The sequence below is a fragment of the Cebidichthys violaceus genome, unplaced genomic scaffold (genome assembly GCF_023349555.1).
Source record: "Cebidichthys violaceus isolate CVI_PGR_0920_01 unplaced genomic scaffold, fCebVio1.0.p SCAF_87, whole genome shotgun sequence".
In the NCBI taxonomy this organism is placed as follows: domain Eukaryota; kingdom Metazoa; phylum Chordata; class Actinopteri; order Perciformes; family Stichaeidae; genus Cebidichthys; species Cebidichthys violaceus.
Window position 1 is genome coordinate 572,794 of NW_027176972.1, and position 19,338 is coordinate 592,131.

The window sequence follows — 19,338 nt, forward strand, 5'->3', positions numbered from 1 at the left end:
ACATGATATTTAACTCACCAATAGGACATTGAGTGATTTCAGAAAATCATTTGTTTTCATATTGAACATGTTAGAACTCAAAAGTAGTACAGAGCCACACATTGGTTTAATTGAAAAATATGGTTTGGTACTTTATCTGTCATGTTTTAACCTTTTTTATTTACATTTGTCTTGGTTGTCTCAACGGTTAATCTGAGCGGAGCTTTATTGTCACATATTCACAAGCTTGTGCGCCGTCAAAACAATACATAAAATACATTTGTGAACAGTCCATTTGGGTAATAAACAGTGCTGCCAAATTGCAGCGCAGCACTGACCATCACCGACGCCTCCCCAGAGCGGCTGTGCGGCCCTGAAAGAGTACCGGCGTGAACTCCCGTCAAGGTCTAAGGTTCCTCCTCTCTCTCTCTCTCGCTCAGCTACATTTTGTGTGTGGCCGCTCTGGGCCATGGATTCAACCTCTAGCAGTTGCACAATTTTTTTATTGTCACCAAGCTAATATAATCCAGAACCTGATTAAAGAAACAGTGGCCAGATTGGTAAGTATTCATCTTAATTTCAGCTGGTTCCGTTGTGACGGGTGACTAAGCGTCTGTTTTTTTGTTGTTTTTTTACAGAAAATCCAGCAGCCGCTAGTTAGCGGCTCGCTAGCTTCCAGTTAGGTAGCTAACGGGTAGCTAACGGCAGTTAGCTTCAAGAGCGAAACTGACAAGAGGTCTGTCATGTCAAAATATAGCTAACTTAGATTCTTTTTTTAAAAAGACGTAGTTTGTTAACTGCCATTTCCTAACGAGCTGGGTTTTTTTTTTGCCATTTACTGACACATATAACCAACGTTCGTACCGTTTTAAAATGTGAACACAAATGAATGTACCGGTGTTTTCCCCCGGTCTGACTGAGTAGTTGAAATCCGAGAACAAAGCTCTATTGTAAGCTAGCTAACGGGTCACATTTAAGGTCTCCGGTATTTCACTATTCCACCCGACCTGTTACACGCCTCTCAAAATAAGATTGTTATCGACCATTAAGTAACCCCGCAGAGACAAAATGGGGCCTTTTTACGTTACAAGTTGCAGCGTAATTCTTTCCATTTAACATATTTTACACAGTAACACAGAGGCGAAGTTAAGTTAACGTCCACTGTGCAGGGGATGATTTTAGCAAAATACAACCAGTTTTACAAACACTCTACTTCTTCCACCGAACATTTTGGTTAATCTCCATTCGTAAATACACTTCCATCGTCCCTCTCTTTACACAGATACCCCAAGTAGGTACCAGGTGACAGCTGAACCTGAGATACTGCTTGTTCCTGTTGTTGTTGTTGTTGTTGTTGCTCACTGTTCCTTAAACACAGAGTCAAGGCGCCTCCACCACAGTGTCAGACCAATCTGCCACTACATCTTTAACACTGTGCGTCATACTAATCCTTTACCCAACACAGAAGGATAAAGGGAGGAATGTGAGGTATTCCCCCCGTACTCCATTGGAGACACATCCATCCGACACACGAGAGATTTAAAAGGAATCATGATCCTTTTTTGTGTCAATCTGGTCTGTAGTTATGGCTCCATGTTTCTGAGTCAATCTTCTTAAAAGTCTTCATGAATGATTTATGTTTTCTCTTGTCTTTTGAGGCACATGCCCCCCCCCCCCCCAGTCATGAATCAGTCTTTATCAGTCAAGACAGGCGAAAGACATGTCTCTACCTACTGTCATAATAACTCTGTTTACTCTGTTAGTTCTTCTTATTTTTGAATGATCTTAGTACCGTGCTTTGTTCATAGGTTACGATATTGGAGTGAGGTGTGCTGACCGGTGAATGCATAGAGTCAAGAAGGTAAAACTTTGTGACAATAAAGAGGGTATCTGGAAAAGGTACAGTATAGGGTTCATGTTATCTCCTTTTTAACTGCTTTGATGTTTAGGAAGATTGTTTATTCATCAATCTAAACCGTGTGTGTGTGTGTGTGTGTGTGTGTGTGTGTGTGTGTGTGTGTGTGTGTGTGTGTGTGTGTGTGTGTGTGTGTGTGTGTGTGTGTGTCTCGGTTCCTGACGTCCAGTTGCGTGACAGTGAGCATGACGGCTGTGGACGGCCTTTCGGACAGCACCGAGGTGGTTGAGATGGAGGACGTCCCGTCTCAGTTCTTTGTGGAGAAACACTCGTGGGAGGGCCTCCGTGACATCATCCACTGTAGCAGGAAGTACTCCGGCATGATCGCCAACAAGGCTCCCCACGACTTCCAGTTCGTGCAGAAGAAGGACGAGAACGGACCCCACTCCCACCGCTTGTACTACCTCGGTAAGCTGACTTGATGCTTGATGATATGGGGGCGGAATACGATTGCCTCACGATATTAAAAACACTGTGTCGAAAACGTCTCCTTTTCCAACTCCAGCACCAGCTGTTCTTGTTGAAACATGCGTCTTTTTGTTTCTTTTCCCCGCGTGCCTACTAGGAATGCCTTATGGAAGCAGAGAGAACTCACTACTCTACTCAGAAATCCCCAAGAAGATCCGAAAAGAGGCCCTCTTGGTGTTATCATGGAAACAGATGCTGGATCACTTTCAGGTGAATTCCCCCGTCTCCTGCTACTCCTTTTGAGATAAGCCTGAAGGCGTGGTGAAGTCACTGTGGTATAAACCATGAGAGGAGCGCTCGCACTGTCCAACCATTGTGTGGTTTTTATGATCTGGGGGGGGGGGTGATGGGTCAGTTGAATGTGGTTTTGTTAGATGTATCTCAAACACACAACAATGTGTGTATATATATATATATATATATATATATATATATATATATATATATATATATATATATATCTGACTTGTATCTGACTTCCTGTTCTTTAAGGCCACGCCGCATCAGGGGGCCTACTCTCGAGAGGAGGAGTTGCTGAGAGAGCGTAAGCGTCTCGGAGCCTTCGGTATCACCTCCTATGACTATCACGCCCAGACCGGCCTGTTCCTCTTTCAGGCCAGCAATAGCCTCTTCTACTGTCAGGACGGAGGCAGCAACGGCTTCATAGTGAGTGCACGGCTGTTTGGAATTCTTACCAAATGAGTTTAATTATTTAGGGAGGAGTTTTAACTCTAATCTTAGCCCCTCACTGTGTTTAGTGCAACCTTGCATCCTTGCACCGGACGGGTCTCGCATCTTCTGTTTGCCGTGCGCTAAAATTGTGTCTGTTGCTTTTAGCAGTCTGCTCCTGTAAAGCCCGTGGAGATCAAGACCCAGTGCTCAGGGACCCGCATGGACCCCAAGATCTGCCCCGGAGACCCTGACTTCTTAGCCTTCATCAACAATAACGACCTGTGGATAGCCCACATCAAGACCGGCGAGGAAAGGAGACTCACTTACTGCCACAAAGGTCTGAAGGCAACACAAATGTTCACGCAAACAAGGAGCTTTACGTGCTTGAATATCCTCTTTCAATTTAAAATTTCGATTTTCATCATCATCTCATTCTGCTTACCTTTTTTGTTCCCAGGTGTGGATAACGTAAAGGAGGACCCCAAGTCTGCAGGTGTAGCAACATTTGTCATCCAAGAAGAGTTTGACCGTTTCACCGGTTACTGGTGGAGTCCCTCGGCAGTGGAAGGTATTTATCATGCCTTCTTTTATTTATATATATATATATATATATATATATATATATATATATATATATAGTTTTACCTCCATCTGTGAAATTTGCATACACTATTTTCTGTATACACTTCCCACAAACATGTTTTTCATCCCCCTGTCAGACCCTAGCGGAGGTAAAACGGTGCACCTGCTGTATGAAGAGGTGGATGAGACGGAAGTAGAGATTATTCATGTTCCATCTCCGGCACTGGAGGAGCGTAAAGCAGACGCATACAGATATCCCCGTACAGGTCGGTGTAGCCCCGTGCTGCCTACACTCTACACACACACACACACACACACACACACACACACACACACACACACACACACACACACACACACACAAAGGCTTGGGAGTGTACAAAAATAATTTCTATCATTTTCCTTACTTACTTACAGGTAGCAAAAATCCCCAGGCCACCCTCAAACTGGCAGAGATCAAGACGGATCACCAAGGAAGAGTAAGTCTTTCTCTACCGCTCTTTGTCTTTTTTTTTTTTTTTGCTTCTCCAAAATCATATTTCAGCGTTCCTGACGTGCGTTTATGGTTGTAATTACAGATTGTGAGCACGCAAGACAAAGAACTGGTCGTCCCCTTCACCTCCTTGTTTCCTGGGACGGAATACATCGCCAGAGTAGGATGGACGAGTGACGGCAAATAGTGAGCGTTGCTGTCTCTGTATGGGGGGGGGGGGGGGGTTCCCAGTCTGGGATAAGTGTCTGAAATGTTCCTTATTTTTATAATGAGAATGTTTTTTTTTTTGTTTTTTTTTTTACAAAAGATGCTTATGTTTGTGATTTTCTGAAGCTCTGTCTGCTCTGTGTTCCTCTAGTGGCTGGGCGGTGCTGCTGGACCGCAGTCAGAGGAAACTACAGCTGGTCCTGCTGCCTCCGGCCCTCTTCATCCCGGTCTCAGACGACCCGGCCCAGAGGCAGGAGAGCCTGGAGGCGGTGCCCAGCAACGCACAGCCGTACATAATCTATGAAGAGACGACAGACGTCTGGATTAATGTGGGTCTTTCTACATAAGTACCCCTACACTAATGTTCTGTGATGTTTGCCTCAAGGCTTCAGGACCTGACTGTTCTTCTTCTTCTTCTTCTTCTTCTTCAGGTTCACGATATATTCTATCCTTTTATTCAAACGGCAGAAGATGAGTTCACTTTCATTTGGGTAAACGAGTCTAAAACGGGTTTCAGCCATCTGTATAAAATCACATCCCTGTTACAACCGGGCTGCCACCATTGGACGGAGGACTACCAACACACGGAGGGTAAAAACAAACAAAACAAAACAAAAAAAAAACGAGGACACGCTCCTTCATTTCTTTGACATTTTCCCATCAAATATTCACGGTTCACGTCGGCGTTCGGTGCGGCGAGGAAGACGTTGATTCGTTGTTGTTTTTTTTCTGTTTTCTCCAGGAGACTTCAAATGTGCAATCAAGGAGGAGGTTACATTGACCGGTGGAGAGTGGGAGGTGCTGGCAAGACATGGTTCCAAGGTTAGACAAAGTCCACCAGTGTTGAATATACAAAGTCACACCTATTAAAGATATTTAGAGATCCAGAAAGTACATTTACATACTGTATTTATAATCCTAAATTGGTTCTAAAAATACTACGTTGGTCATTCTTTGTGGAAAGGAACACTGGTACATCCGAAAGACACCAAGTTCACCTCTTGTGATCTTCATACATGTATTTAAATCCATTGTGCTGAACTGCAGAGATTCTGAATTGTTTTTCCTTTAACATTAAAACACCAGTAATACAGACCTCAGTGGCTCCATCGTGTCTTTTTATAGCGCCTCTCAGTGTCATTCCTCACTGCCGTTGTCGTTTCATTGTCCTTTTTTTTTATTTATTTATTTATTTATTTTTATGTTTCTCCTTTTTTGTTAGATTTGGGTGAATGAGGCGTTGAAGCTGGTGTACTTCCAGGGCACCAGAGACACTCCTCTGGAGCACCACCTGTACGTGGTCAGCTATGACTCCCCTGGAGATGTGGTCCGACTAACCAAGCCCGGCTTCTCTCACAGCTGCTCTGTCAGTCAGGTAAAGCACTCATCCAACGACATACACGCACATTTCATCCATTCATTTATGTCCATTTATGCATAATTCCTCCCTCAGCCTTTTTCGTTCCTTCTTCTATTTTGTGCACACGTCTTTATTTGAATACCTTTTGCATCTCTCTCTCTCTCTCTCTCTCTCTCTCTCTCTCTCTCTCTCTCTCTCTCTCTCTCTCTCTCCCTTCCTTCCTTCTCTCATTCTGCAGAACTTTGACTTTTTCGTCAGCCACTACAGTAACGTGAGCACGCCTCCATGTGTTCACGTCTACAAACTGACCAGCTCAGAAGGTGACCCACTACACATGCTGCCTGAATTCTGGGCCAGCATGATGGAATCACCAGGTAAACGGGATGTGACCTGTAACAAGTTTCCCCTGATTGATTCAATACGCACACTTTGTTTGTACGTTGTTATTATTGGGCTCGCTAAGTTTTTCTGAAGAGAGCAGTCTGGCCAAGTTTTGAAGGTCCCCCCCCCCCCCCCGACTGTTTTGTGCTTTTTATTTTTGGAACAATCAATAGAGTCTGTAGGGGAGAGAGAGAGAGGAGGTCTGGCTTTGATTAAATCAAGGACTCAGGAAGTCAGTTCGATCCACAGTCGCGTCCTCCAGACATCCCTGACAGCGATCCGATAATGTGCTGCTCAGACACTTTCGTCATCGACAGCGACGTCGATTGTCGTTTTCTGATTCGTGAAAAGGACCGGGAGTTTTTGGCTGTTCTGTTTACAGGTGTTTCTGCTTTGGTAGAAGTTTAGGGATCAAAGAGTTAAACAGCCGACCTTTTTAATGCTGCGTTCGCAGAACGAGCGACGCAGCAGCAGGCTGCAAGTCTTTTACGTTACCTCATTACATTACAGTCATTTAGCAGACGCTTTTATCCAAAGCGACTTACAATTCAGTATCTATCTACACACCGTAGACGCAGCTACGGGAGACATTTTGGGGTTAAGTGTCTCTTGCTCAAGGACACATTGACATGAGACTAGCGTTTAAGGACCGCCGACCCTCTGATTGAAAGGCGGCCCTGCTCTCCACTTAGCCACGGTCAACCCTTTTTCAATGGAAGCCGGTGACACGAAGCTACAAAGTGACACATTTCATCGTGTCACGTGACGCACTACAAATCAGCTGATCTCAACTTTTTTTTTGCAGTGCCTCAATGCTTCGGTGAAGAAACCAAATATATGTTTGTTTTTTTTAAAGAAGAACAGTTTCCGAATTTAAATGTCATAACCCTGTACCAGCCCCGGTACTGCAAGAGATATTGCAGTACTGGTTCCAGAGTATCACTAACTGATGATCCCTGATAGTTTGAGAACACGCTAACCTAAATGAACACGCGTGTCAAATGTGTCCTCCAGGTTGCCCGGGAGATTACAATCCACCTGAGATTTTCGACTTTCCCGGGAAGTCGGGCTTCCAGCTTCACGGGATGGTGTACAAGCCTCACAGCCTGCAGCCCGGCAGGAAGCACCCCACGGTTCTCTTTGTGTACGGAGGCCCGCAGGTCCGTGGATATGTTCCAAGTTTAATCCAGGATCCAGACGTTGTCATCATTTAGTGTTCACAAACTGTGGCTTTAAATGTGTAAAAACAACGTATTTCAGGTGCAGCTGGTGAACAACTCCTTCAAAGGGATGAAGTACCTCCGTCTGAACACGCTGGCGTCTCTGGGCTACGCCGTGGTCGTCATCGACGGGAGGGGTTCCTGTCAGAGGGGCCTTGAATTTGAAGGAGCGCTGAAAAACAAAATGGTAAAAGTGTTAAATCTACTCAGTCTCAAGAAAACATGATTAAAAAAAGCCACGAAACGCTCTAGTCAACACTCGTCTCTTCAGGGTCAGGTGGAGATCGAAGACCAGGTGGAGGGGCTGCAGTATGTGGCGGAGAAGTTTAAATTCGTGGACCTGAGCCGTGTTGCCATTCACGGCTGGTCCTACGGCGGCTTCCTCTCTCTCATGGGCCTCATTCAGCGACCCAACGTCTTCAAGGTCAGGACGCTTTTTTTTTCCGTCTTTTTATCCTTAAACCGTTACGCTCGCGCACTCAACCCCGTCGGCGAGCGTTCGCTTTGTTGTAGATGAGAAAAGCGTACCGTAGCGATGCAGTCGCAGCTTCCATCCACACGGTGTCTGTGTTGCACAATGTGTAAGAACGTTCACAGAGGATTCTGTGAGTCACAGGGATCGAAAGTTTATGGGTTTTTTTTTCCAGCTAAATGTTTGTCCAACTGCGCCAAAAGCATCAAAATATACTGAGTATCTACTTTAGAACTATCCTCTAAATCTAAGCGACCCGCCTTCTTCTTGTGAGTTTCTCTCCCGACTAAAATACACTGTTTCTCCCCCCCCTGTCAGCTGGCCATCGCGGGCGCCCCGGTGACCGTGTGGATGGCGTACGACACCGGCTACACGGAGCGCTACATGGACGTGCCTGAGAACAACCAGCAGGGCTACGAGGAAGGCTCTGTGGCTCTGCATGTGGACAAGCTGCCCAGCGAGTCAGTGGCGCGCGCGCACACACACACACACACACACACACACACACACACACACACACACACACACACACACACACACACACACACTTCAGTTCAGCGCTTGGAACTTTTCAATATTTTCAGACGTCAGGCGTAGCTATCTGTACGTGTTGTCATGACGACGTTGTGTTTCCTCGTCAAGTCGAGCTTCAGATTCTTTTCACGCCCTGACGCATGATTGATGATTTTGGCCATTCCCATCCAAATATTTGTGTTTGGGGTCATTATGGTCCTTAACCTAAAATGTGACTTATTGAACTTTTGAACATTTTTTTGAAGTGAAAGCGATGCTTTGTGAAAACATGTCCGTGCCGTTGAAGCTGGATATAGAAAAGGTGAAATTAGGATTTTTCAAGGAAACCCCGAGGGCCTGACAAACGGCGTGTTGGAGCACTGCTCCACGACTCTGAGGTGCAACGAGAGTCTCCGTATTTGAACCTGTCGATTCACTTTTTCCCGTTTTTTCAAAATCACAGAGGGATTAATGTCTTACTGTTGTACGGAAGCCCATCGTCTTGTAACCGCGTGTTCCTTTGTCATTCCAGACCCAACCGTCTGCTGATTCTACACGGGTTTCTAGATGAGAATGTGCACTTTTTCCACACCAACTTCCTCGTGTCGCAGATAATCCGTGCCGGGAAGCCCTATCAGCTTCAGGTTAGCATCACGAGCCGCTGTTCTACCCACGTAGCGCATGGTTTTGAAGTTGCCATATAGTACTTCACACTGAGCGGGGGGGAGGGGGGGGGGGCATCATTTACACAACTTTTCATCATAAATGTTTTTGTTATTAGCTCTGCACCACAAAAATGCACAAAACCAACAACAAACATGTTTTGTATATCTTATGTTAAATGGTAGTAAAAAAAAATGAATTTCAAGGTTATATGAAGAATGCCACTTGTTGTAAGATATCTTCTGAAGCAGATTTTTCTACAGGATTACATACATGTATCACACATCGGTCTGTAACTTGGTTGCCCCGTTTAATTTTTCCAGGTTTACCCCAACGAGCGACACAGCATCCGCTGCCCTGAGTCTGGAGAGCACTACGAGATCATGCTGCTGCACTTTCTACAACAATACCTCTGAAATGAGACAACAGGGGAGAGGTGAAGTCCAGTTCCCCCCCCCCCCCCCCCCCTCTGTCCTCTTACCCCCCTCCAGCTCACCGCCCACCTTTACGCCACCTCTCCACCCTCCCTTCCTCCCCTCTCCACCCAAACCCCCCAGTGTCCAACCGTTCACCCTGTCATCCAGAGAGAGTCACACACTCCTGCAGCCACGAGCGACTCTCTCTCCTATGAACTAGTCACGTAACCTTTCCACTACACTTCCCTCTTTTCGCTCGGTCTGCCTCATGTTGTTACTTGCTTTTTTGCGCTGCCCCCACCCCCCCCCTGTGTACAGTCTGGGGTTTGGGTTACGAGCACAGAGAGATTTGGTGTCTCACCCCCGAAAGCCGAACAAAGACGAGGAGAAACATTAGCAGGCTGTGTCACATTGACTCATCGCTCACCCGCGTCCTCACCTCCACAACCATGATGGGTTTTTGCCAAATGTTACCGTGTTGCCCCCCCCCCTCCCTCCCTCCCTCCCCCCACTGTTTTATTCACTTGAGTCAGTGGAAGGAATAGGACTACAGTTCACAGATATGAAATGGAATACTATACGCATAATCGCAGACATGAGCTCACACACTATACATATGTATGATACACACTCTCTCTCTCACACACACACACACACACACACACACACACACACACACACACACACACAGAATTGCAATATCCACACATGCTGTGAGTCCGTATCTCTCAGTTCGTGTAACGATGAAGAAAGGAAGAACACTTGAGACTCTTCTGCTGTCCACTTGTTTTAACTGTGTGTTGTTTAAAATAAAATATTTTATGGATTTTTATTAATTTTTTTTTTTTTTTTTTTTAATGCGTGCTGACATGAGCTGGCCGCTCCGTTGATGTTTCTGCGCCGTTCTTTCCCCCTCACGTTCTGGTTTCTCGAGATGTCTGCTTGCCTTCTTAACACATAATTTATATTTGCCAAAGTACCTCTTGACTCTTGATCATGCTGGTATTTCCTTTTTTTACTGCAATAAAGACAACAGGGAGGGTGAGCACTGGAGTCTTACAACAGCTTTGTACCACACGGAATTCAATTTGTACATGATAATGAATAAATGTATGAATCAATCTCTCTCTCTCTCTCTCTCTCTCTCTCTCTCTCTCTCTCTCTCTCTCTCTTCCTGCTGTGTTCTGATCCGTGCATGTCGTCTGATTGCACCATGTTTAGTTTCATGTTTCATCATAATGTTTTCCTTCACCGTCTGTCTTCTCGTTCACATCGGCAGCACCTTGACCGAAGCTCCGCCACTGCTGCAACAACAAGGGCTTTCAAGCGCTACACACACACACACACACACACACACACACACACACACACACACACACACACACACACACACACACACACACACACACACGAGTGAAGCTGCATGCGCTTGAGGCTCTTCTTGTCGCCTCTCTTTGTTGCCATGGTTACCGAGCGAGCGATGCCTAACCCTTGATCTAATGGCACCACGGGGATCGGATGGAAACCCCCTCGGCACACACACACAAGGCTCGGTGCGAAGCCTTTAGTATGAAGCCAATCGAGAGAGCGAATGAGCGCATCTCATCCTGTTCCTTTCAGAGAACTGCCTCCGCAGGTAAACACGCGCCGTCACCATGTTTTAAGATAAGGTGTACCGTGGCGGCCGGGCGTCGACTTTCACCGGCTGCACCGGAGGGAGAGGTCAGATCAGAGCGCGCGCTCGCGTCAGATCGGGTGTTACAGAGGTTGATCTCGAGCCAGGCGGATCAGTAGGGATGGAACACTTTTGACGTTAAGCCCAACAAGGAATCAGAAAGTGGTAACCCTGGAAAAATCAAAGCTGACACCTGGAAGCTCCTGAAGTTTGCTTCCACGAAAACATATCTAATCTGCTAAAAATATACGCGAGGTCTGCCACGTGTGACTCGGCTCTGCTCCACGGGGTTTGGGACGGCAGGGGGTTTACAGGGAAAGTCTCGCTATCCGGTCCGGATCTGGTTGGATTGATGAAGACTGTCATGTTCAGTTGATCGGATAGGATTATTATACAGATCTTGAAAATAAATCAAAATTTTGAATGAAAATCAAAACACAAATCTTGATTGTTTTACTTTTAAAACAACAATCTGTGAACAATGAACAATTTTGAAAATCATTTTTCATAATATTTTTATATCTGTCTACCACAAATTTCTGGATGTAGCTATAATAATACAATTTATAGTGATTTTTTTAGAGTTGATACCAAGTGTACCAATTTCCTCTTAAACCATTATTTGCTTCTGTGATATTTTTGTGTATTTCTGTTTCAGTTCTATTGTCAGTTGACTGTTTTATGCTAATATAAGGACCGTAACGCGTGGACACTGTCAGAGACGAGACGGAGACAAAAAGCAATAATAGTTTAAATCAATTTTATTGGCTCACTATGGCCCCAACGACGGTTAAAGTCTCTTAAAAAACAATTTTACATCTGGCAAACACGACAAAGACAATATAAATTACAAACAGGTAGCACCGGAAATATATATATATATATATATACATATTGATTCTTTAGCATTTAAATAAGGAAAGGGAACATCTACAATAGCAAACCTTCAAGTCACAGAGACAACAGACAACGAATCAGTAACAGTAAGATTTCTGAAAAGACAGACGACAGTCCTTCATACACTATATGTACAAACCATTGAAATGAGTCAATATGACTCAACATCACCAAAAATCTCCACAGAAAATTTAAGTCAGCGAAGAATATGCTTAATTTCATTCAAAATTGCAGACGGAAAATCTATTGTACAAAAGGCTGGAATGGTTTTCATTGCCCCGACAACATCAGGTCTGACCACAGCTTCTGCATCGCAATCTTAGTTTACAGTGATTTATAACTTGACATAATGCTTTTGAACATGAATCTCATCATTCTAAGTGGAAAATGACAAAACATGCAGTCATTACTTGGTCCGCTCCATTGGGTTTTCACTCCTACATGCATTCTTTACAAACAATTATTAATCTGTTTTTGAGCTGACAGTGCAGTTTACGCGCTACAAAAAAAACCAAAAAAACACATTCAAGCTCAACAGCAGCCCACATACACAGTTGACGCCACGCGGCGATGCGTCTCTACTTGTTGGAAATCTTTTGTGGCTTAGAGCGCAGCGGATGGGCCGGGACTCGCCCCGTGATTCTCTCCTGACTAGGGGCCCCTGCTTCGTGCCGACAGATGGGATCAACTGCAACAGTACGACGTACGGAAAACTTTCCACTGCAAGTTCTTTCTTTCTTTCTTTTTTTTTTTTTTGTTCTGTCCCTTTTTTCCATCTGTTGGCTCTAGGTGCAGGGGAGGAATCTGCTCGTCTCTCGGAGAACAGAGCAGTGTAAACCTGTTACTCATTAAACGTGAGTTCTTTTTTGCTTCTATTTGGAGGGCCTCGGCTCTAGCGTGAGCTCCTCCTCGCAGGGAGACAACCAGGGAAAATGGAAACCTCTAACTCATCGACCAAGCACCAAGAAAAGAAAGAACAGTCCAAAAATGTACGTCTTTCTCCCCCTCGTCTTTTTCTTTTTGTCTCTTTGTTTCTATTCTTTATGACTTGTTCACGATCACAGCGGGGGCGATCATCATCCTGCTGGACTTCAGAGGATAGTAGCGGCCCCTCCAGGTCTTCCAGAAGATGCTCTGCTTCCTCTGGTCCCGCTGCTTTGGAGGAGGGCTCTGGAAGTATCTACCGTTCAGGTTGGAGCGACCGCAGTTACTGAACCACCAGCCACCTAGCAAGACAAAGGGCAAAAATCACGTCAGGTCCCGAACTGGAAGATAAACCAACAGAGGTGTTTATGATTGTGATTATCGTTTACGACTTACCGGAGAGGTGCTTGGCGCAGTTGGTGTCGTTTTTCTGGTCGTTGTCTTGGTCGTGGGTGGAAAAGGGCAGGCCGGCGGTGGCGTCGGCCACCAGGGAGCTCTCCAAAGGGCTGACAGCGTCCGCCTTCTGGATCTTCAGCGAGTACTTGGTTTCCTGTCCGCCCAGCTGGAAGGGGAGGCGGACGGATGCCGAGTCGCCGCTCCAGTCGGCGAGCATGATGTTGAGGATGTAGCCGCCATCTTTAGCAATGGAGTGGATCTTCTCTAACCCCAACCAGAACTCTCCTAGAGAAGAAAACAAAAGAGAAGAAGAGACACGGTGAGAACTGTACCCGGAGTGGACACGGTGACCTTATGGTGCTGCGTTGACTTCTGTTTGCCTTTGAAGCATTTTAAGCTCATCAGCGATAAGATGCTTTTGGGGGGACGGATCCTGCCCTCCGATCCAGTGGTTGTAAAAGACAGTAATGCTGTGTGAACTAATCTGACCCTGGCTAGGCCGGCCGGCCGGCACCTGTTTAGTGAGCGAGAGTGAGATCAAAGTCAAAAGAGCATTTACCATTCAAGCTGCCAAAGCCTTTTTCGTAGGCGTGCCATTCCTGGTCAAAGTCCACTGAGCCATCTTGGCGCCTTTGGATCACCGTCCATCCGCCATCTGGACAGAAAGACGGAAACAGAACGATTAGAATACAAAGTTGTATAAACCAAAGCAGCAACCTCTTGAGTTGTTTGAAGTCGGCGAGCGGTTGTCTCAGCGCTCGGCCGTTGTTGGCTAACCTGCACTGAGAAAGACACCCAAACGGGAAAACAACTTCACTCCGCTTACCAGCTGTCATCTCGCAGAACACGTTGAAGGGCTCTGCATTCATTGGCTGGATGGTGTATTCCCCGCTTGTGCTCTCTCCTCTCAGGAACAGCTCATGACAGTCTGACGCCATCTCTAGAAGAAGAAGAAGAAGAAGAAGGGGAAAAAAACAACGTTTAGACAACCAGCTCCGTACAGTATCACTGCAATCAGAACAGCAGGATCACCTTCTCTCTACACTGCTGGCTGTGTGTTTTGCTTCATCCTTACTCCCCTGAACTCTGTTGTTGTGATGAAGGTAAAAGTAAATAAATAAAAGAAAGTCGAGTGTATAATTAAGCTTGTAAGTTTGCTGGGCCGCTGCCAAATTCTGTTTCCTCCATCCTGCATCGATAAAATAGGTCATCCACACCTAAGGAAGTCTGCAAACGCTGAGCGACCATTTGTTTTTTCGGAGTGAGCTTATCTGTGAGTCTGGAGATATAAATGCGCAACCCTTACAGAGCCTCTGACCTCGCCTTAACAAGAGGGAGAGAGTGACAACTTGCGTCTGGGTTATAAATATGACCTTTCTCCCAGTTCCCAAGCAGGACGTCCCTGTTTAATAAGGCTGCCTTGCCTTCCAGGCAATTGCGCTGCGCACACTCTTTACATTCCTCAACCCCCCCCCCGGACTCGTCACACCTCCCTCACGTGCACAGCAGCCAGTCGGTGACGCGGGAGTGCATGGCTGGTGCGTGCATGGGGAGTGATATCGGGGGTGAGGGGGGTTTTAGGGGCTGCTGCTGCTGCTGCATGGGGACAGCGGAGAAGGCTGGTAACACAAAGCAAGGGGACTCCAGGCCACAGGACCGATAGCACCTCTCCAGTAATCCCTTTTATAATCATGGATGACATCATCTCGTGATGCTATTTTAAATATCTTTTTTTTTTTTGCTTATGTTTAATGGATTTTCTGTTGTATATTCGCCTGCCTATTGTTTTAATGTGACCATTCACACCAGCTGACCGCCGAACCACACAACCCTAGTGTGTGTGTGTGTCACGTCCTTTCCTTAGCGGTACGAACTCTCGGTGGCCAGTTGTGGCTGTGGTCTGCCTTCGGGGTCAGGGGTTCTCCTGAACTTTGGCACAGTTCTTGTTCATGACAATGTGAGAGAAGGTGGAGATGGAGTTGTGTGGGTGGGGGGGTTGTGTGTCGTGGTGGGGGAGGAGAGGAGAGGAGAGGATGAGTGAAAAGGGAGGAGGAGGGATGTCTGACTCCCTGACAGATCTAGGGGAAAGGTTGCTCGTTCTTGAGGGATACACAAATGTTTGTTTTAGTCAAAAAAAGGAGGAGGTGAGTCTTCCAAACAGTGGAGGATATCTGTACAAAGTTCACAGATAAATATAGACTACTGTTTCTCATTTTCCCTCCCTTTTTTTTCTTGGCTCAGGTACATGGACAGTAATCTGAGGAACATTGCATGCTAGATTTGTACAAAGCCTTCCCTCGTCATTTCCAGGTCCTCCCCCCCAACACACACACACACACACACACACACACACACACACACACACACACACACACACACACACACACACACCACAGAAACAGTGTGAGTAATCCTGCTGAGCTCTGAGACCTGACTTGAACACCCTCAGTCACAAGCAAACTTTCCCCCAGTTGAAATCTTGCCAGAGAAACAGTTTCTTTCCTCAAATCCGGCTGATGTCAGCTCTCTGAGGTTTTATTGTGATTTGTACAGACTGACCGGTCTCAAATCTCGCCTCAGCCATGTTCACCTTTCACCTACTTCTCATCTATGGCCGTCAGAAACAGAGATTTGACTGTTTTGTGTAATTTATTCCACCATCAATTCATCTGTATTCATTCAAATCTGCCATTTCAATTTGCATACATTTCTCTTTCATCCGGCAAATCCTCCCATCGTCTCTTTCGTCCTCTTTGAGGGCTACAACTGACCGTCAGTGAGACCGATGTGAGGTGTGTGTGTGTGTGTGTGTATCCAGTCCGGTAAAGTCAGGATAAAAGCATTCATTATGACTGCAGTCACGTTCAGATGGAAGCAGCAGCTGCTTGACGTGGCTGCACACCCAGGGCATCATTTACTGCCTTTGAGGCCACAGTATGAGGGCCATTGACTCAACTGAGCCTCACTCTGACTATCTTCATTTTGTCTTTCTTATTTCCAGTACTTTATGTCCTGATGATTGGAAGAGGCAACAATAAAGATCCATATTATAGATTTACAGTTCTGAAAAGTAAGATATCTACTTTATTTTTCACTCGTTTAATTGCGCTAATGGTGTCCTGTATTCGTTGAATAATGCCTGTAAGGCTTCACAGGCTAAAAGGCACAGCTTGTGCAAAAAGTTCACCCTATCTTGGCGTCACGCTGAGCGGAGACGCGTGTCCCAAGTTGATTAGATTCCTTGACTTTAATTGCTTGTGATTTAAGCTTCTTTATAGCCTTACTAAACAGATGGCTCCGCCACATTTGGCGTCAGATTTTGTCCAGTGGACTTAAGACGGTGTCAGGAGGGGATTTGGAGCGCTTTACTTACCGACTGGTGAGTCGCGTTGCTCGGTGACGACACTTTGCACGTCAGCGATGCTGCTCCGCGAGGATGGTCTCTGTCGTGACTGTTGCACCTTTAAAAAAAAAAAAAAGTTACGAAACATGAGATTGCAGAAAATTTGACAAAATGTGAAAGATGCGGAATGCAGGTACGTGTGTTTGCGTGGTTTCCTCACCTGACTCTGCAGGGTCCTGATGCGCACATTCTGCTTGTCAAGCTTCTCCTGCTGGAGTCTGATCCGCTCCATCAGATCGTCAATGCGTTTGTTCTGACCCTCCAGCATCAGCTGACAGAAGAAAAAAAATGAAACAAAGAAACCACGTTTTATTTTTAATTATTGTTTTTTTTTTTTTTGCGTTTAATCACTTTTATTCGACACGGTGCCCGTGCGTAAAATGTGCCCGTGGCGCCATAGAACTTTAGATCACCAGAATTAACACAACAAACGGGCCACTTGCATTAGACCATAGAACCATAGGCCCATATCCAGCCCTCAATGAGAAACACTTGTTCTGTGCTGCTGTTAAGCGTTACGTAACGCTCGGAGCGCGGGGTTTTCCATCCCACTATGAAGCCTTTCAGGCTCACATACTGCGTTGTAAACCGAGAAATTAGAAGAAAGCGCAACTAACGTAAACCGGTTCCACTGTGCCATATGGGCCCAATAATCTACAGGTTGTAAAATGTTCCAGCTGTGAAGCATTAGTCACACATTCTTACAGCTGATGCGTGCAGAACCTCTTTGTCCGGTAGCCCTTTAAAAATGTTCCTGCACGTACTGCACGCTCTGCCTCAACGCCATGCCCACCACCCGCTGCTTGCCCTTTGTGCATTTTTGATTTAGTGCCTTCGAGCTGCCGCAAAGACCAACGGTCCGCGCGCACTGTACATCCAGTAACTTGACTCGAGTCCCTTGAACCATCTGCTGCAGTAAAACAACTGTATTGTACTTTGTGAGACTCCTCTTGAATTTACGAGTATATGAATCATGTTTTGCATACAGTGGTGAGTCTTATTTAGCCCCTTTTTTCCCTCCCAAACTAACTCATTTAACTCTCCTTATCTTAACATCGTCTGCACTTCCAAAACAAATTCTCAACATTAAAAAAGTCATAAACTCGCATTCTTACCTGGATGTTGCGAGCATCACTGTTGTTCTTGGCCCCAGCGCTTGTGTCGGGCAGCGAAGCTTCTCCCTGCAGCATGCCGTCCACCCTCTCCTCCAGCCGGCTCATCCTCTCGCTCATCGTCCTCCTCTCGTGCTGCATCTCCTCCGCCTTCTCCCTCAGCTCGGCCGTGACGTTGAGCAGCTGTCCCTCTCTGTCCTCCAGTCCATGGGCTCGAGCCTTCAGGGCCTCCCCCTCCACTCGCAGCTTCTGGCTCTCCTTCCCCAGCTCGGTCACCGTGCGGTTGAAGACCTTCAGCTTGGTGGAAATGTCCCTCATCTGGACTTTGGTCTTGTCCACATGCTCCTTCAGCCCCTGGCCCAGCTGCAGCAGGCCGTGAGCGATGACGTTCACGTCATCCCACGCTGCGTACTGTACGCGCTTCTCCTTGGCGGCACTGCCGGAGGATGAGCCCCCTTTCTTCTCCAAAGGGAAACCTGTGCCGGTGAGCACCACCAGGCAGAGAGTCAGAGTTGCCAGTGTTGTCTTCATTGCTGCGGTTGATTTTGATGCTGAGATTTTACTCTAAATGGTGTATAATGTCCTGTTGCACAAGTGCGCGGTTGATTTTTTAATCTGAGAGCTTCGGCTCCTGGCTGATCCAGAGCACCGCTGTTATATAGTTTCACAGCCCTCAACTCTAAGCTGTAAGTAGCCTGCCCATTGGCCAGCCGAGGAAAGGGAGGGGTGCGGTGACTCTCAGGTTTCTGTCCCTCCTCCACCTCTCTGTTAACTATTCATGTCAGAGGCGGAGGAGGGACAGAATACAACAAGAAGACAAGGCATTCATCTATCTACGCGCTGTGGGAGATAGGGACTACATTATCTAGATTAAACAGTTGATATCCCCAGCAGTGCAATGTATGTGAAGCACTACTGAATTTACATAAAGTGAGTTATTTGATCTAGTCATCAGCACAGAAACACACTGACTCATAACATAAGGAGCAGTGTGATTACTGGGAGACCTTAATGCAACAATAGATAATCCAAAAGATATCACAATACAGCTGCAGACCTTGTGTGACGTCATTTACAGTAAACTGGTCTGGTTTGAACTGAAGTCCTAAAATACATATACTAGCAGAATTATGAAAATGAAAGTGACAAATGCCTGTAAGTGGATCACACACACACACACACACACACACACACACACACACACACACACACCAATGAAAGCCCAGACCGTTATCAGCATCTTCCCTCCCCCTGTGAGGGGGGAAAAACTAGATTTATGATTCAAATCTGTGTTATCAAGGACACTGCACATTAAATCTGAGATCTTTTCCTTAACAAGACTAAGAGAGAATTCAGGCGGAAATACAGTAGTGAACATGAATTGATCTGTGCAACAAAAACATTAAATACTAGTGAATCTCTTTACAGTGTGAAATGCCAACATTTAAAAAACAGTTAATCTGACTTCCGGACATGGAAGAGAATATTTTCCTATATTGTTTTAAATTGAATTAGCCTGATTATATATTCAATCATATGCCTTTACAGTAATCCAACTGTAAAAATATAAGATATAGCTAGATAGATATA

At 45.8% G+C, this 19,338-nt stretch overlaps 2 protein-coding genes across 6 annotated transcripts; one reads left to right on the forward strand and one right to left on the reverse strand.

Moving 5' to 3' along the window:
* The first annotated feature begins 429 nt into the window (after positions 1-429).
* Positions 430-10,462, forward strand: LOC137866586 (dipeptidyl peptidase 9). 5 transcript variants are annotated; one of them, XM_068702588.1, is made up of 22 exons: positions 430-539; positions 618-715; positions 1,788-1,878; positions 2,064-2,302; positions 2,460-2,572; positions 2,855-3,028; positions 3,200-3,371; positions 3,492-3,602; positions 3,754-3,882; positions 4,034-4,095; positions 4,195-4,295; positions 4,468-4,645; positions 4,748-4,907; positions 5,059-5,138; positions 5,539-5,691; positions 5,915-6,050; positions 7,072-7,217; positions 7,318-7,464; positions 7,549-7,701; positions 8,068-8,210; positions 8,795-8,906; positions 9,249-10,462. In XM_068702588.1, the coding sequence occupies exons 3-22, from the start codon at positions 1,823-1,825 to the stop codon at positions 9,339-9,341; spliced, it is 2,658 nt and encodes an 885-aa protein (XP_068558689.1). In that variant the 5' UTR covers positions 430-539; positions 618-715; positions 1,788-1,822; the 3' UTR covers positions 9,342-10,462. The 5 variants fall into 5 exon arrangements, with proteins under 5 accessions (XP_068558689.1, XP_068558687.1, XP_068558690.1 ...); XM_068702586.1 differs by lacking the exon at positions 618-715; XM_068702589.1 differs by lacking the exon at positions 618-715 and having other exon boundaries at positions 3,203-3,371.
* Positions 10,463-11,759: 1,297 nt separating this feature from the next.
* Positions 11,760-18,387, reverse strand: angptl4 (angiopoietin-like 4). The gene is made up of 7 exons (XM_068702592.1): positions 17,752-18,387; positions 16,797-16,907; positions 16,607-16,694; positions 14,060-14,173; positions 13,793-13,888; positions 13,234-13,518; positions 11,760-13,139 (listed from the first exon to the last, which is right to left on the reverse strand). Exons 1-7 carry the CDS (start codon positions 18,277-18,279, stop codon positions 12,955-12,957), a joined length of 1,407 nt encoding a protein of 468 aa, XP_068558693.1. The 5' UTR covers positions 18,280-18,387; the 3' UTR covers positions 11,760-12,954.
* Positions 18,388-19,338: the final 951 nt, after the last annotated feature.

Coding starts and splice junctions, on each gene's coding strand:
- LOC137866586 (XM_068702588.1), top strand. CDS start 1,823: ATGCATAGAGTCAAGAAGGTAAAACTTTGTGACAATAAAGAGGGTATC. Junction 3,372..3,491: donor ACTCACTTACTGCCACAAAG/GTCTGAAGGCAA, acceptor TTTTGTTCCCAG/GTGTGGATAACGTAAAGGAG. Junction 3,883..4,033: donor ATACAGATATCCCCGTACAG/GTCGGTGTAGCC, acceptor ACTTACTTACAG/GTAGCAAAAATCCCCAGGCC.
- angptl4 (XM_068702592.1), bottom strand. CDS start 18,279: ATGAAGACAACACTGGCAACTCTGACTCTCTGCCTGGTGGTGCTCACC. Junction 16,908..17,751: donor GTGATGCTCGCAACATCCAG/GTAAGAATGCGA, acceptor TTCTTCTGTCAG/CTGATGCTGGAGGGTCAGAA. Junction 14,174..16,606: donor GCAACGCGACTCACCAGTCG/GTAAGTAAAGCG, acceptor TTCTTCTTCTAG/AGATGGCGTCAGACTGTCAT.